Here is an 18,107-nt window from a genome sequence, read left to right as displayed (position 1 = left end):
TCCCTTATTTTTTTTTATTTCAACAGACAAACATGTCTTTCTTTCTGGTCCTGCTGGAAGTGGGAAGTCTGCGTTGCTTAGTAACTGGGTGGAGCACTTGAATGAAACAGAAGAGGAGCTTATTGTTATCTATCATTTCATTGGCTGTGGAGGAAACAGTAGCAGTAAGTTTGTTATATATCACTGTGTAAATAAAAAATTTATTGCTCATTAGCATAGATTAAGCCATTAGATTGGTTTAATAATCATTGGCTATTGGATGTCAAACATTTGATAATTCTAACTTACAGTCTTAAATTGGAAACCCGCTACATTTTTCCCTCAGTAGCAAGGGATCTTTTATATATGTACCATCTGGCAGACAGGATAGCATATACCACAGGCTTTGATATACCAGTTGTTATGAGTGACAAAGGTAATTGTTTTCACATCTCTCTAATATACAGTATGCAAACCAACCAAAGTGGCACTTTTGGCGGTCGGCTCGGCGGTTTAAAAAAAAAAAAAAAAGTTTTAAAAAATCGCTGATCGGCAATTTTTAAAACTTTTATTTCAACAGTGATTATGTTTGCACTTCACCCAACTCGTGAAACTGTTCATTGTTGTTATATTGACCATGCTTAAACTTTGTTATCAACAGTTTCAAGTCATAAAACTGAAACATAGTATTCTTTTGTGAAACCGACACACAAGCTGTGGAAGAATTCATTATATATGATGGGGATCGTTTTAATGCGAGTGACTGTTTTTGATGTGCCGCAGATTAAAATAATAATAATTAAAAAGCAAAACAAATTGGTTGGGGGTTGGGGTGGGTAGTTGTTTGAGGGACGACTTTGTTCTACACCAGTAAAAACTTACTTTGATTCTGCAATGTGTGTACCTGTCACTTGCTGTGAGCCTGTGACCTCTTTATTTGACGGTTGTTGTCAACTGCCGATATCATGTTATATAAATTTAATGAAATAATTTGTTTACAATTTTTTTTATTAATATACGAAAAAGGAAAAGGAGGTCACTGCATGTGGCTGGGGGGGGGGGGGGGGGGGAGGGCGTATTGCGGTTTCAAGAGAAAAGAAGCGAAATCGACAAACAAAAATTACAGGTGGCTTGCCTACATGACATCTGTCACAAGCTGCTAACCAAAAAAAAAATCACTTTATTTTTATCATTATTACATGTATTATTATTTAGGTGGTTTTTAAAAAAACAATTCATTTCTTTTTATCTTTTTTCCAATGCAGACACGTATGAAGGAATGTAAGTAAGGGGGGGGGGGGGGGGTCTAGATTGGTGAGCTACATTTATGTGTTGGGGTTACAAAACAATATAGCAATACTGGTGCATGTGCAGAAAATTGTGCAATGGGGTGCCTAGACTGGCGAGAGAGGTTTTTAGGGTAGGTCGGGTCATGTTCCACAGGAAAATATATTTTTAAAAAGAAAATTTCGGGAGGGGCTATGTATACCCTGAAATACCCTCTGCCGAATTTACCAATAGTCCAAATGATCGTGGGTCTGCAGCCAGCTTTGTTAATAAATTTCCAAAAGGAACTTGGGTACAAGTTTTATCTGGGGCTGTTTTTATTGTGGATGTATTCCCTCTAGCCCCCACTTGCCTTTTCTCCACTAGCTGTACCAATAACATTATAGAATACTAAACGAGCTTGCCTGTCATACCATTTTTATGAAACAAGTGAACAGTTTTGATACCAACACTGTTCACAAGCAGTGAGATGCAAAGTGACGTCATACAAATAATAATAATAATAATAATAAAAATACCCAGCAAGTCGTCTGCGTGTGCCAATATTACACCAATTAGATATTAAGTAATTGTTATGACATGAGTAATATCTAACACTGGTGTGTAATAAATAACCCCAATTACTTTTTTACTAGATGTACCAATATCATTATGTTTACCGCCGATTTGACCAACGATCGAAAGATCGTTTCGTCTGCAAGCTGCTTTGTTAAATAAATGCGGGTTAGCGGAATTTCCAAAAGGAACTTGGCTATAGATTTTATCTGGTGCTGTTGTTACAGGCCCGGTATATTATTTCTAGCCTCCAATTACATTTCCTCTGCTAGCTGTATCAATTATAACATTGTATACTTGTTTACCGCCGATTTGACCAATGATCCCAACGATCGCCAGTTGTTTACATGCTGCTTTGTTACTATACGAGTTGGCGTGATTTCCAAAAGGAACTTTGGTAGAGGTTGTATCTGGGGCTGTTGTTGTTGTTGTTGTTGCGGGTATATTCTCTCTATAGCCACTTTTCTCCACTAGCTGTACCAATATCATGTTTACTGCCAATTTACCCAACATCTGCGAGCAGCTTTGTTAAATAAATGTGAGTTAACGTGATTTCCAAAAGGAACTTGGATATAGGTTTTGTCTGGTACTGTTGTTACGGGCCCGGTATATTCTCTCTAGCTCCCAATTATATTCCCTCTACTAGCTGTATCAGTAACATTGTATACTTGTTTACCGCCGATTTGACCAATGATTGCGGCTTGTTTGTGTGCTGCTTTCAGTGGCAGATCCAGAAAATCCATTTAGGGGGGCCCCAGTGACATGAGGTGGAATGCCAAGGGAACTTTGGTGGAGGTTTGGAGGGGAATCGTAAAAAAAATTAAAATTAATATATAATAAAATTATCGCAAAATATTTTGGGGGTGGACCCCTGGTCCCCCCCCACCTCTCCCAGATCCACCTCTGGCGTGATTTCCAAAAGGAACTTGGTTACAGGTTTTTATCTGGGGCTGTTGTTGTTGCGGGTACATGTATATTCTCTCTAGCCACCATTTACTCTTTCTCCACTAGCTGTACCAATATTATGTTTATGGCCGATTTAACCAACGAACGATCGGTAGGATTGTTGCATCTGCGAGCTGCTTTGTTAAACAAATGTGAGTTAGTGTGATTTCCTAAAGGAACTTAGATATAGGTTTTATCGGGTGATGTTGTTACGGGCCCGGTATATTCTCTCTAACTCCCAATTACATTCCCTCTACTAGCTGTATTAATAACATTGTATACTTGTTTACCACAGATTTGACCAACGATCGCCGCTCGTTTGTGTGCTGCTTTGTTAATATGCGAGTTGGCGTGACTTCCAAAAGGAACTTGGTTACAGGTTTTTATCTGGGTCTGTTGTTGTTGTTATGAATAATGAAATCAAATATAGTAGAATTCATCTACACACATATTGAATTACAGATGTGTTGGCATAGTCCCTACACCCCTATCATTGGACAAGGAACTTTGTTTAGCAAAATGTGTTACCACCTCGAAAAACAAAACGAACCCCCACCCAATAATATTAACAATTATATACAATGATGCTCCCCACAACCTAACCACCATCCGAAGTATGCAAAACAATTATCTTTTACGGTCTTTTTTTGCCTGCCTTGCAGCAAATCACCAGACATCTCAAATACACAGACTTTCAAGGGAAACAAATCACCAGAAGTCTCGAATATACAATCGGTCAACTGATGTTCACTGTGTGTATAATTCCACATGTTCATGTAATTCACCAGAAAGGGCCCCATATAATACACAATTGCAAATGAGTCAGTCTCCCCTGGGTTGTTATGCCACGATCAGGCCCTTCTAAGGGCCCCTATGGGCAACCTAAGGAGACACCTCAGCACCAACTAGGTCCCATTAACGAGCTACTCTCGGCATACTAAGTTCAGAAACATGTAGCTCCCCTTTTTTTATTTTTGGCGGATCGTTAAAAAATGTGCCCAATTTCCTTCATTCAAACTGTGCACCCTTTCCCTTTGGCATTAATTCTAAGGGACATTCCAAATTCCATAGCACAAAACCAACCCTCTGTTACCGACTCCGGTTGGGCTGCTGGTGCTCTCTTGCACCTGACAGTGTAGGCGGTCCCTTCTCCCACCCACCCCAACACACGAGGCATATCATGGGTTGCCAGCGCCCGTGGCAAGGCAGATATTGTGCCCCCTAACCAGTGGACCGTTAGCACTCCCCGAGTCCCTTCCACCTGCCCCGGTGGCCCCGCCCATGCTACGCCACTGTCCAACCCTTTCCTGTCCTGGACGGAGGAGCCGGTCCAGGGCCCATATTTTCGAAGCCATCTTAGCTACGACATATCATAGCTAGTTAGATTTAAGATATGATGGATTTTCGAAGGTATCATAAAGTTCTCTTAGTGTGTCATGACTTGTGATATTTATTGTAAAGAAAAATGGGAACTCTCATTAAATGAAGATAGAAAAGATAGGGTATTTCTTGGTGACAACATCAAGGAAATTCCCTCTAAACATCTCGGTACAGCTGACTTTTCAGAATGGATACTATGCAAGCGTCCGAACCACCGACAAAGAGACCCTGTAAGGGAAATTAATGTTCCATAGAAGTGGAAATTTTAATATCGGATGTGGGGAAGAAGTCCAACATTCCTTTTTCTTCTTTTGGCTGGTTAACAGTGATTAGGCTACATTAGTCCCAGAATACAAAGTACTATATATACACATAAATCAACTTTTAAAATTATTTGATTATGAATAGTTTAGACAAGTGGTAAAGCCCTCCCTTTATGCGCGGTCCATCTGGGGACGATCCCCGTTGATGGGTCAGTTGGAGTATTTCTCATCCCAGCCAGTGCTGGCCGTGGTATGTGTTCTCCTGTCAATAGGTGGTGCATATAAAATATCCCTTGCTACTAATGGAAAGATGTGTCGGGTTTTCTCATTAAGACTATATGTCGAAATTACTAAATGTTTGACATCCAATAGCCGATGGTTAATAAATCAATGTGCTCCAGTAATGTTGTTAAACGAAACAAATTTTAATTTTATATTTTAATAACAAAAAATCACAAATCCAAGAAAGTAATGGATACAGCCTGAGAGGCTGTTCAAACAACCTCCCTCCCCATGTAACGCTAAACCCCACACCCCACAATTGTTTTTAATTATTTAAAGCTTGGAGACCTCCCCCATTTCCAAACAAGACATGCTATGGGTGTAATATAATTTTAAGGTGCTGTTTATGTACTTATGAATAAACTGATTTTATTTGATTTGGTTTAGAAAGCGCTGATCAGTTGCGTTGGGGGAAGGGCATGGGGTCATGCCACCCCCCAATCAAACCTTTAAAACTATTTTATTTTTGGTGATAAACAGTAATTTTATGTTTTACATTATGGTCTCACTACACAGATGTCATCTGCTTTTGAAACCCATGTTAAATTGCCCAACTTCAAATGGAGATTGCCAATAGAATGGGTTCTCGTTGACACTAACAACATACACCATTGCGAACATACATTATGTAAGCATTTATTTTCACTCCAAAATTGAGAACATTTCCGCCTCAGTTTTTTGCTATGTGACTGTATCTGGCTGTATAGTACCGGTCCGAACAGGTGGTTCATTAACCGATTCACTCCGGCTGTCTCTTGCGCTACACACCCATGTCCCAAAAGGTCAATGCACAATATTACAAAATAACATGGGCAAAATACAGCCAGAAGGCTTACCATTAAACATACATATTGTTTTAAGTCTTCCCCAATTCCTAGAAGTGAATATGAACCACAACATATGTCACAATTAGGAACTATAGTGGAACTATACCCGCCCACCTGTTCTTATGGAAACCTTTTCGAGTATCGCATCACATACACCGGGTCACGGGCAACCGTGACATTGGTGTACGGCGAACTGGTGCAACAGAAGAAGAGGAGGTGGAGGAAGAGGAAACGTGCGCCAGGGGCGGCACAGGGGGGGGTCAAACCCGGTGGCTCAACCACCGGCGGCGGCCCCTTCTGCGACGCTACCCCCAACCCGACCGGACAAGTCAACGAAGCGGACAGAGCCTGCTCAGCCTGCCATTGTTGATCTGCCAGAGACGCCAGGGGCAGTTCTAAACACACCAATGTGCGAAGAGCCGCCACGGTACCCCCCACTCTCTCCGATCTTCGCGATTCCAGCGATGCCACCGACACCACGGAAGGCCCCTGTTGAGTCGCAGGCCCGATCAGTCGCTGTTGTGAAGAGGAAGGCAACCGCTCAACAGAGCGAGCAACAAGACAAGCCACGCCCTCCTCTTAGTCGACCGCCGCAACCTGACATGAGACAAGCCGAACAGTGGTCACTACAGGCCAGCAAACTTCATCAGCGCCACCAACGGCTTGTCAAGTGCAACAAAGAGGACGTCAGGCAGCTCTTCAACGTTCCGAAGCACGACTTATACCAGCCGCTTCCAACAAACCGTGCAGAGGGGGACTTTGCATTACACAAAGTAATGCTAGAGGGCGATTCACCAGCCTTGTGTTTTACCGTCCGACAGTCAGGCGTCTACCATCTGGGGCTACTGCTATCCAACATGGACAACCCGATGATTCATCGGATTTTAAAAATCATTTCGGGGAAAGATTATGAAGCCATCACCAGGACAGTAGCGGCCTCCGTTTACCGGCAGTACACCCCCAACCTCGACGTCACGAACTTCCTAGGGACACCATAGACGGTGACCTTTCCAACGACCTTTCCTCCAGATTTAGGACTTAGTTGGACTTTAAACTTTTGGCTCCAGTTCTAAAATTTATGTTTATTTTTTTTATAAATAGTCCAACACACTTTGTTTTGACAGCCCGTCTAAATTGCTCAAATCACCAGAAACAGTTTCAGTCCCGCACTCTAATTTGATTTTTGGGGACTTTTTTCCAGTTTTTTCCAGACATGAAGATTATTCTCCATATTTGGTTTTAGGTCTTTGACCTTTTTCTAAATTTTATTGCAAATTCCGCCCACCTCCAACTTATCTCCCCCCCCCCCAAATGGCCTTAACGAGGCCACCCAGGTCGGACTCGGGATGGGAGTGTTCGAAACCCTAGTGGTATATGGACACGTTAAACTATCTATCTATCTATCACCCAGAAGTGATCTGTGTAGTGAGACCTTAGGATATAGTTATGTATCATGAAAAGTCTTGAAGACTTTGTTTCCAAGATCTTGTTTCAGAGATATTTGTTTTCCCTTAAATATATTGTCAACAGTCTCGAAAAATTTGTTTACAACACTAGTCTCTAAAGAAGAAGAAGAAGGAAATGTTTTATTTAACGACATACTCAACACATTTTATTTACGGTTCTATGGTGTCGGACCACACATGTATTGAGAGAGGAAACCCGCTGTTGCCACTTCATGGGCTACTCTTTTCGATTAGCAGCAAGGGATCTTTTATATGCACCATCTCACAGACAAGATAGCACATACAGTACCACAGTCTTTGATATACCAGTCGTGGTGCACTGGCTGAAACAAAAAATAGCCCAATGGGCCCACTGATGGGGATCGATCCTAGACCGACCGCGCATCAAGCGAGTGCTTTACCACTGGGCTACGTATCGCCCCTAGTCTCTAAAAATAGGGCTGTTTCCAAAACAAAATATCAGATACAAAACAGAGTATTAAACAAATCACATGACGTGACAGCTAGTCACGTGGTACTGATCAAAGTATGAGTGTTCAAATAACAATAGAATGTCATGAACGAGTTTGATTAACACAAATGAGCAAACACTAAACATGACACTTTTTTCTTTAAAGATGGCACTTTGACACTAAAAATTACACTTCTACAACAAATAGGGCACTTTGACACTAAATAGGGCACTTTGACACTAAATATAGGGCACTTTTACACTAAACAGGTTATTTTGACACTAAAAATGGCACTTCTATACTAAAAGGAGTACTTTTACACTAAATAGGCCAAAGTCGCTCCGACTTCTTGTTGTTCTCACAGCGTCAGTACAAGTATTGGGCCTGTTAGTATTGCTTTTTTGTATTCTTTCTGTTCAGGTCTCATATTCTTTGTTTTGATTTTCTTTGTTTTCACATGGCTATGCCAACCTGGTGTTATTTCCACTGACATAGAGTATTCATTGACAGAGTAGAGTATACATGTACATTGTATACACAGTCTTCCACACTGAAATAGTCACTCTATTGTCAGTTTACATAGAGTTAATTACTCATGTTGCTGTGGAATAAAGTAGTACACTGACTGTTTAGTTTGTAAAACTTTTTTAAAGCTGGTGGTTTATCATTGACAGTGGGAGAAAAAAATGCTCCACTTCATTCGGTTCGTCAATTATGAATCGAAGATCTGTCGACCCAAAGTCGCTCCGACTTCTTGTTGTTCTCACAGCATCAGTACAAGTATTGGGCCTGTTAGTATTGCTTTTTTTGTATTCTTTCTGTTCAGGTCTCATATTCTTTCTTTTGATTTTCTTTGTTTTCACATGGCTATGCCAACCTGGTGTTATTTCCACTGACATAGAGTATTCATCGACAGAGTTGAGTATACATTGTATACACAGTCTTCCACACTGAAATAGACACTCTATCGTCAGTTTACATAAAGAGTTAATTACTCATGTTGCTTTGGAATAAAGTAGTACACTGAGTGTTCAGTTTGTAAAACACGACAGTGAGATATTAGTTTTATACACAGTGCTGTAAAATAAAATCAACAGAAAGTCTGAACACATGCATAGGTAATGTTTTGACAACAATAAGTATGAATGAATGAATGGATGAATGAATGGATGGATGAATGAATGTTTAATACATCGGCTATTGGGGTCAAACTATATAATATTTAAAATCACTGTTCGGGTGCACTTGGATGAAAGTAAGTTCCTGTTCCTCGAAATACTAAAAAAACAATGTATATTTTTTAAAATAATAATAATAATCTTGAACAAAATAATATTGCTACACCTCCAATTAATTTTATAATATTTTACTATTTTATTGTCTCAACTTTTTGTAAATTATGGATTATTTCTCTCCACCCACCACCCCTTTAAAAAGATTAAAATAGTGTATATTTTTGCATCCTCTGGATACCCACCCCTCTTCTAGACACCCACGCCCATCCCACCCCTCATCTTCTGGATACCTACCCCTCTCTCCTAGACAAGACTCTCCTTTGGGATACTCACCCCAATCATTCTGGACAACCCACCCATCCCCCTCTGAATATACACACCTCACACCCCACCCATCCCGCAACTCTCCCTCTCGACACTACGCCCACCTCGCCCTCTCCTTCCAGATCAACAGCCAACCTCGCGACTCTGCCACCAGACCCACTGCCAACGTCGCTATTGGCCTTCCAGACCCACCACCAACCTCGACCCTCTCCCTCCAGACCCACCGCCAATCTCACCACTCTCCCTTCAGACCCACCGCCAACCTTGACCCTCTCCCTCCAGACCCATCGTCAACCTAGCCACTTTCCCTACAGACCGACCACCAACCTCGACCCTCTCCCTCCAGACCCACTGCCAACCTCGACCCTCTCCCTCCAGACCCACCGCCAACCTCAACCTCGACGCCCCCGGACACGCCACACTTTCTTTGGCGACTACAATCATTGAATTTGCAAAAATTTACAATTTAATCGAAAATGTTTAAGCATTATATAAGGTACACAGTAAAAAAAGTTGCAATAATCGAAAATATACTGATGGAAAGAAATAAAGAAATACTTGGAATTGTCGACAGAATTTAATTTACGACTACAATAGTAATGTCTGTATTTCACCGTAATTGTTACATGGTTAAATTCTAACACTGTGGATGTGGGTTTTGATTCCAATCACTATTTACGCTATATGTGATCCCTTATTTCTGTCCATCAGTTTAATATTATTTTACACAGTCTCAAAAGCTACCATCATACTCGTAGGCCACAATATTAATAAGAACTGAAGTGCAAACTACAAGGAAAATCTGAGGCTCCATACATGTGTATGTATTTGTAACACAAATTTCCATCCCTACTATATAAATGATACAAAGTCTGCCACTCGCAATTTTGTGCGATTTTGACCCGTAACTTCCACAACTTCCGTGCTCGACAAAATGTTTTTAGGTATCATGACGATTATTTAATTAGATTACAGAAAAAATAAATTGAACAAAAATGTGGAAGTATGCAAGACGTTCTACTTTGATATTATGTGTCTCTCTCAATACAGGGTTTCGGCAGATAATCGAGTATTTCATAAAAAAAAAAAAACCCAAACAAACAAACTAACTGATAAATGGGAAAATCGCACCAAAATGACGAGTGCCGGATACAGTATTTGTCAAAGCATCATGTGCACTACTAAATAGTACTTGTATTTGATCCTTAGATAGCGAGAACAAAATAGATTGGGTAGGTCAGCTGTTATTTTATTTTAATTATTTTTGTTTTATTATTTATTTATTTTCATTCTCTCTCTCTTTGTTTTTGTTTTCTTTTTTGTTTACTATATTTGCACCTGCATGTTCAGATAAAATAATAATAATAACAATAACAATAACAACAACAATAATAATAACAATAATAATAATAATAATAATCACAATGATGTGGAAAACAGTGATTTCTACTATTTATGCACTCACAATTTAAACACCACAATAGAGGCAACACTTCACTGGCCCACTCTTGAAAGTGACGTGCCGACCTGCAATTAGCAACCACTAACCTTAGTCACTACACGTAGACATAGAGAATAATAAACTGGACACGATGTATCTTACAACGACTGATTTTCAAATGTATCTAACAAGTGAAAGCGAGTTACAATGTACATGTAGATACTTTCGGAAACCACGAGTTGTAGGATCAGTCCTCTCCAGCGGGCATGAGTACATTAATCTATTTCTTACACACCCTTAATGACCTAGTAATAGTACGCGACACACCGTCGACCATCCCAAGTTGTTCCTACATGTGAGGTTTGATGGTCCTGTATGCATCTGTATGCAAGATATGGTCCGGACAAGAAAAGGGTAACAGATGGACGGACTGACGGACAGTGCCATACCATAATACAACCCATCATAGATAGGAGTATAAAAAGTCATTTTAATATAGTATAATGGGAAAACATTATACAAAAAGCCTGAACATTAGGATAAAAGTATAAGTTGATGACTCCATAGATGTAAATGATGGACTAAAATGACGTCCTCAGTTTATAGTTCCTCGAGACACTTGGGTCATGACCTCGGAACAGCCAATCATAAGTCTCAGAAGTGATTTGCAACATATGTTGGAGACGATATTGATCTACAAGTCATTCCATATACGGGTGTGTAAGAAATACACACACACATAAGAAATCGAACCCTGCATATAATTATTGCTCAATACGAATAAGTAATTTATGGTATTTATGTTAACCAGTCAATGAGTACTGGTGGTTAACTTAAAAACACTTGGGCATAATTTTCTATTCAATAAATTTTGTTCTAATACTACTAGGCAATACACCCCTGCTCCTTGAAGAAGACCGAAAAGAAAATTAACTGAAATCCAGTCCCAAGCAATGAATATAAACTAGCAGGTAATTGTCACAGGGAGGAGGTGGGAAGGAAAAATTTGTAAACGCAAAGCTGGGACTGCTGTCCTCTGTGATGCTAGCAAGAAGCGCGTTTGACTGTTTGCGCCAAGCATGTCAAGCTAATCAGATGAGTCCCTGACAACACGTGCGCTAAACAAGCTGTATATGGTAAGCCGAAGTACCGCTGTACTCGAGATTAATGCATACCTTAAAGGGCCAATCTGTATTGTGTTTTTAAACCCGGCTAAATATATAGCCTCACCTTAAAAACACAAGACAATTGGGCAATACAAATTTATTCTTAATACTACTAGGCAAATAAAATCAACATACATAGAATACACATATAAACACCCCCTCTCCTTGAAGAAGACCGAAAAGAAGATCAACTGAAATCCAGTCCCATTCCAGAGTAGAAGTAGGTTAACGGATAAAGTTAGGTAATGCAGGCTTAAGACCCTGAAGCAAGTTAAACTTGGAACTATCATCAGGTTGCAGGTATTTGAAAACACAGTCACTCTTCCAATCGCCAAGAATTTTTATAAGATGTAGCAGAACTCCTGCTTAAAGGAGCCAGGTTCCGCCACCTCTGCGCAAAGAATGTGTATTGTAAGTTTTAGTGCACAATTTGAGTTCTTTTAACACTGACTGTAGGCAAGTCCGAAAAAGGTTCACAGTTAGTATGTGAAGTGAATTTTCCACTTTATAACTAAACCCCGGAAATGAGTTTGGTATGTCTCCTGCTAAGTCTAAAAATCGTAGTATGGACACAAGGGGTGGTCTTTGAAGAAGGGGAGGGTAACAGTGTGGATCCGTTGTTGGAACTGAATAGTTTTGGAACCGTGCAGCACCAGACAGCAGCCTTGAGCTGAAAAGGAAATATCCCTTCTGGCCAGAATATGAGGAGAATTCACATTGGTATAGCTTTTGACACAGGCACTCCCATCTCGGCTAAGGCCGAAGAAGCACTCCAACAAGGCAGCCCAGAACTGTGCATCCACCACTGAGTGAAGCTGCAGACAGGATCGAACACTCAGAAGAATTTCGGGTGAAAAGGGTTCTTTTTGTAACTGTGTATCACCTTTCACTCTCTGCATACCCTGCAACACCGATTTCACCATGTAGTTGGCTTGCAGAGGGTTAGGGAGATTCAATTCCAAGTGAATGACTCGTATTATGTTAAGATATTGTTTAACCGAATTGATCGATTTGGAACGACCCAGGAAAGCAGCAAAACAACAAATATTCATCAACAAATATTCATCGTGGTAGCAGGTACTGGAGTGCACCCAGCACTTAAACAGAAATTTAAGTAGGCTTGTCTATGAGAAGCATAGGTTGTCTTAGTGGATGTTGCGTAACACTGTGATAACCACGAAGCCACTTCTGAGTCAAGTTTGTGTACAAAGTCTGCCACTCGCGTATCTGTAGAAATAAAAAGTTTATAGCAGCATTTGACATATGACACGGTAACCAGAATGCACAGGGTAATGAATGCGGCATACACCAATTTGCTAACAATGATAATAGTTTTTGAATGTAACCTGGGGTGAATAATCTAGAAATGGCATCCGCTATGCAATTGTCTTTTCCTGGTATATGAGTTGCTGTAATTGAGAAGTTATATTTGAGACACAAATAACTAAGTTCTTACAGGATACCAATTGATTCTGAGCAAGGTGAAGTTCCTTTGTTAATAATTGCTGCTGTCACAGTGTTATCTGTAAAAATTGCAATTCTGTGACTGCTCCACTATTTGCACCAGCTTTTGGCAGCTTCTAACACCATGGCCAGTTCTTTAATATTGATATGTGTACTCTCAAGATGAGACCGATCAGACTTCCAGTGAGTAAATATCCAGGCTCCTAAGGAGAAAGCTCCCCCTGCATATAAAGAAGCATCACAAAACACTGGAATAGTGGGTCGTTCATCCCATATCAACTTTGTATGGTTACCTGTATGAATATAGGCCAGCCACCACCGAATATCTGGTAATATTGATAAAATCCTGCACTTATGCTTGCTGTTTTTTAACTGTATCATCAAATCGAAAATACGTCTAATGTGTAAACGAGACCAGGGGAGCACACATGACGCCCAAGATAACTTTCCCGCTAAACGTTCAAGCTGCTTTCTTGTAGCCCGTTTCTTTTTAAGAAATGAAGACAAAATATCCTGTAATTCATTCACTCTCTTTTGTTCTAAGCTAATGGTACCCATAACGGTATCAATTTCAGTTCCCAGGAACACTAATTTCTGACACAGGTCTATTACTTTTTGCCAGTTGATCTTAAAACCTAGTGATCTCAGTAGGGCTAGCAATGAATTATATGCAGCTAAGCATTCCTGAAAATTAGGTCCTGTTATGAGAAAATCATCTAGGTAACATACAATTGACTGGTAGCCTTTGCGGGCCATAATTCGACATACTGCTTGTGTTAGTCGTGAGAATATAGAAGGACTTTTTCTAGCCCCAAAAGGTAAGCGACTGTCAAACATATAAGTGGGATGTGCATCTCCTTCAAATGTCCACTTAAGTCCTGTAAACTTAAAATTAGGATGGATTCTCACCGAATGATACGCTGATTTAAGATCCACTTTGGCAAGGAACCATCCTGGCTTTATCATCTGCAGTACATCTTGAATGGACTGAAAGAAAAAGGGGTCTTTCGTGGCATAGTTATTTACTCCTAGGTTATCTGGTTTGCTAAAATCATGAATCAGTCTTATTTCTTTACCGTTTGATTTTGGAATAGCACTAAGTGCCGAAACCACTTTGGATTTTTTTACCAGTTCTGATGTAATTACCTTCAATCAGTTCATCATGGATTTGATTTTCAAGGGATGTTTTGTAAGTTGCCACTGACGATAAGTGATTATTCACTTCGACTTCCTCCACTAAGCACTGTTTATCACTGTCCACAAGTTCAAAACCAGATAGCAAGCCTTTAAGAAGAAATTCTTTGTCAGTGTCATATTTTAAACATTTATCCCACACATGAAAATAGTTTGAAAGAGACACACCCGTTGTTAAAGCTGCAGCCTCTCTACACTCACACCCTGGACCGATTAGTTTTTCGACATGTCGTACCTCTCCGAGTCAGAGTTCTGCTCAGTGTTCTTTCTGTGTATAAAATCTGAATAGTTGCTGAAGCAGGTCAAACAGACATGAGAATAACTAAAATGTTGTAGTTTACATCCATACCGGCCATTGAATCTCACATATTTGGCGGCCACTGTTTGGGTTGGTTTTGTATCTGCACAATTGCTGGTTTCGTCCCACAACTCTAGCTGGTCCTTGGTATAGGGTCCCCTGACCTTTATCTCCCTCTGCTTTCAATAACAGCTGCATTAGATAGGAGTTGTCAGCACCCCAGCTGAAGCCTTGATCAGCTTGTGCTTTCCTATATTCTCGGTCATACACCAAGATGGATTGCCACTGGAAAACTTGGGCCATGGTCGAGATTTTGATCAAGTAGCCAATGTAGTCCATGATAACAGATGTAATCACTCTGTCCATGCAAACCATTTCTCTTAAAATCTTAAGACTAGCTTCAAAATATTGTGGATTATTGACTTTATCTAAAGGCAATTTCCTGTCACTGACTGATAATTTACCGTTGGTAACTGACAGTTCCAATCCGGAATCGCTATCCCTGAACCGCTGATCTTTAAGTGGCAGAGAAATGTAGTCGGTTATGCAATGGTAGGTCCCTTTTTTACCTCCGATGTTCCAAGGAATAAGAAAGGATCGAATGTTAAGGCCTTACCGTCGTTGCCCAGTGTTTCATTGGTCGTAGATGTCATCGCCGTGTTGCCGTTGCCCCACAGTCGCATGAGATCGTCCACTGACAAGTGACCGTCCGAATCTAATTGGTGTTGGAATGCATGGGCGCCACCATTTTCCGGTACCTGTAAAGTTCCGGTTATCGGCTGTTCCCTTCGCCGATCACTTCTGTTCCGTGCAGTCGAAATTCGCTGAGTTTGTCCTTGTGACGTCGGTGGCACAGAATGCAAACTGATCATTGCTCTTTTCAGCAGCAGTCGTTGGCCCAGATTTAATGGGAGCTGTTACAGGAAATACATTGTAGGTACTGGGGAAAAAATATTGTCTGGTTTGTTGCTGCATACATTTGCATATAACAGCAAGTATGCAGACTCGTCTTAATTGAATGCTATCAGCCTATTTGAAAAATAAAACATTGAGTGGATCAAAACAAATATTTGTTTTTGTTTAACGACACCACTAGAACACATTGATTTATTGGTTATTGGATGTCAAACATTTCGTAATTTTGACAGAGGAAACCCGCTATATTTTTTTTCTAATGCAGCAAGGGATCTTTTATATGCACTTTCGCACAGACAGGAAAGCACATACCACGACCTTTAACCAGTTGTGATGCACTGGTTGGAACAAAAAAAAAGCCCAGTTGAATAGATCCACCGAAGTGGTTCGATCTTGCGACGCAAGCACCTCAAGCGAGCACTCAAGTGACTGAGCTGAATCCCGCCCTCAGTGGAACAAATGACACGGGTAACAAAACTGACTATCACTGGATTAATAAAGAGAATTAATTTGTTAAACACTTTATAAAAACCAAAAGTGTTACCATTTTATGAATTATCGTAGTGAATATAACAATTTAATTGTGCTACTAGTTGTGGCTGAGGGCACTCTTAGATTTACGTCTAACTTTACTCACTTACGTTTACACTTCTTGTGAAATACTCTTAAGTCGTAGATTTACGTTTACGTGCAAAACGTAACTTACGATGTTTAGTGAAATAGGCCCCTGGTTCCAAACTTCAAACAGTGGTAATCAACATAATCACCAAATTACTTTGTAACACCCTGATCAAGTTCTACACAACTTACTACTTTTGGAGGTAGTTGGCACTTTTGACAGGATAGAAGAGCTGAAAATTAAGGTTAGAGTTTTTAATGAAACATAAAATATATAGCATAAAAAAGCATACAATTTAAATTATTTGGCATTGTTGATCTGGAGTATGGAAGGTCATGTGATCTGCACCGAATGTTAATTTGAACAAACAACATCCTCCAATTTTATACATGAGGAAAAAAACATCATTTAAACAGTGTGAAATATGAATAGTGCATTACCATCGTTTTTGGAATCAGTGATCTTAATCAGTCCTCGACCGGCCTCGGTGGCATCATGGTTAGGCCATCGGTCTACAGGCTGGTAGGTACTGCGTTCGGATACCAGTCGAGGCATGGGATTTTTAATCTAGATACCCATTCCAAACCTTGAGTGAGTGATCCGCAAGGCTCAGTGGGTAGGTGTAAACCACTTGCACTGACCAGTGATCCATAACTGGTTCAACAAGGCCATGGTTTGTGCTATCCTTCCTGTGGGAAGCGCAAATAAAATATCCCTTGCTGCCTGTCGTAAAAGAGTAACCTATGTGGCGACAGTGGGTTTCCTCTAAAAACATTGTCAGAATGACCATATGGTTGACGTCCAATAGCCGATGATAAGATAATAAAAATCAATGTGCTCTAGTGGCGTCGTTAAATAAAACAAAACTTTACTTTACTTTAATCAGTCCTCAAAATAAAATAATAAAATTTGGTAGATTCACCTCCCCGCCATGTTCAGGACCATTCCTAATTCATTTAATATATTTAGCTGGATAATTACTGGATTCTTTTTATCGAATCTTCATTGCATTCTGGAGCTGCAATTGATGAAGATATAAACACCAAACTTAATAATCACACTTAGACTGATTTCAAAACTGCTTTACCTTTAACCTTTTCGGTTTGCCCATCTATGATCTTTATATACATACATGTATATTGTTCTTTTTCAGTTAGCCATTACTAAACGGAAATTTAAAGCCACAGATCGAAATCCGTATCCTAACCCTCCTTTCGTTCTCTTACCCACACCCTCACAAAATCAGCCTGCTTATCACACTTTAAGGCGAAGTGGTACATTGGTATATTTACCATAGTTGTGTTAACCAGCCCTCACATTTTTACCATTACATTAACTTGGAGTTAAGGCTTGGAATGCTTAATAAGCCTTGGTTTCTGTGTACATATATATTGCATGTGTCGGTCTTATTGTTGCATACCGGCACTTAAACAAGCACACAATAGCAGTGAAGTGAGAACAGACGGTTAATTGCTCAATACATATACCAATCTCCTACATACGGACTAGCGGACGTTATCTGATTGGACTTATCAGTGCCATCGTTTTGGATGCCATGTCGTTAATGCTACTGATTGATAAGATGCAAGTGAGTTGCATGTGTCAGTCTTATTGTTGGATATACCGGCAAAACCCCAAGGAAGCAATAGGGACTAAAACAAGTGAACAATAGCAGTGAAGTGAGAACATACTGTTAATTGTTCAATACAATACTCCCATACTTGATGCCAATCAACTACGTGCTTACACGCAGACGTTATCTGACTGATCTTATCAGTATAGTCGTTTTTTATGCATTGACGTCAATACTGCTGTCCGATAAGATACAAATAAGATACAAAAAAATATATATTATCTGTTCGCTGTATATGCACTAATTTACACTGAAATTCACAATTTTGACTGAAAATTGGTTCGTTTTAACAGTTAATTCGCTATACATAGTTCGTTCTATATATTAAAATTTATTAATACTGTATGGGGGGTGGGGTGGTCGTTCGAAGTTCTTTAACTCA

At 40.0% G+C, this 18,107-nt stretch overlaps 1 protein-coding gene across 1 annotated transcript in view; it reads left to right on the top strand.

Moving 5' to 3' along the window:
* Positions 1 to 18,107, top strand: part of LOC121389743 (TPR repeat-containing protein DDB_G0287407-like) — a 78,335-nt gene that overhangs the window by 12,418 nt on the left and 47,810 nt on the right. Inside the window, exon 6 of the mRNA XM_041521392.1 lies at positions 27 to 164. Within this exon, the coding sequence (XP_041377326.1) occupies positions 27 to 164 (138 nt within the window). The remainder of the gene's footprint in view (positions 1 to 26; positions 165 to 18,107) is intronic.

The sequence above is a fragment of the Gigantopelta aegis genome, chromosome 15 (genome assembly GCF_016097555.1).
Source record: "Gigantopelta aegis isolate Gae_Host chromosome 15, Gae_host_genome, whole genome shotgun sequence".
In the NCBI taxonomy this organism is placed as follows: Eukaryota; Metazoa; Mollusca; class Gastropoda; order Neomphalida; family Peltospiridae; genus Gigantopelta; species Gigantopelta aegis.
Note: the sequence above shows the minus strand (reverse complement) of the source record. Positions and strands in the feature narration are given on the sequence as shown.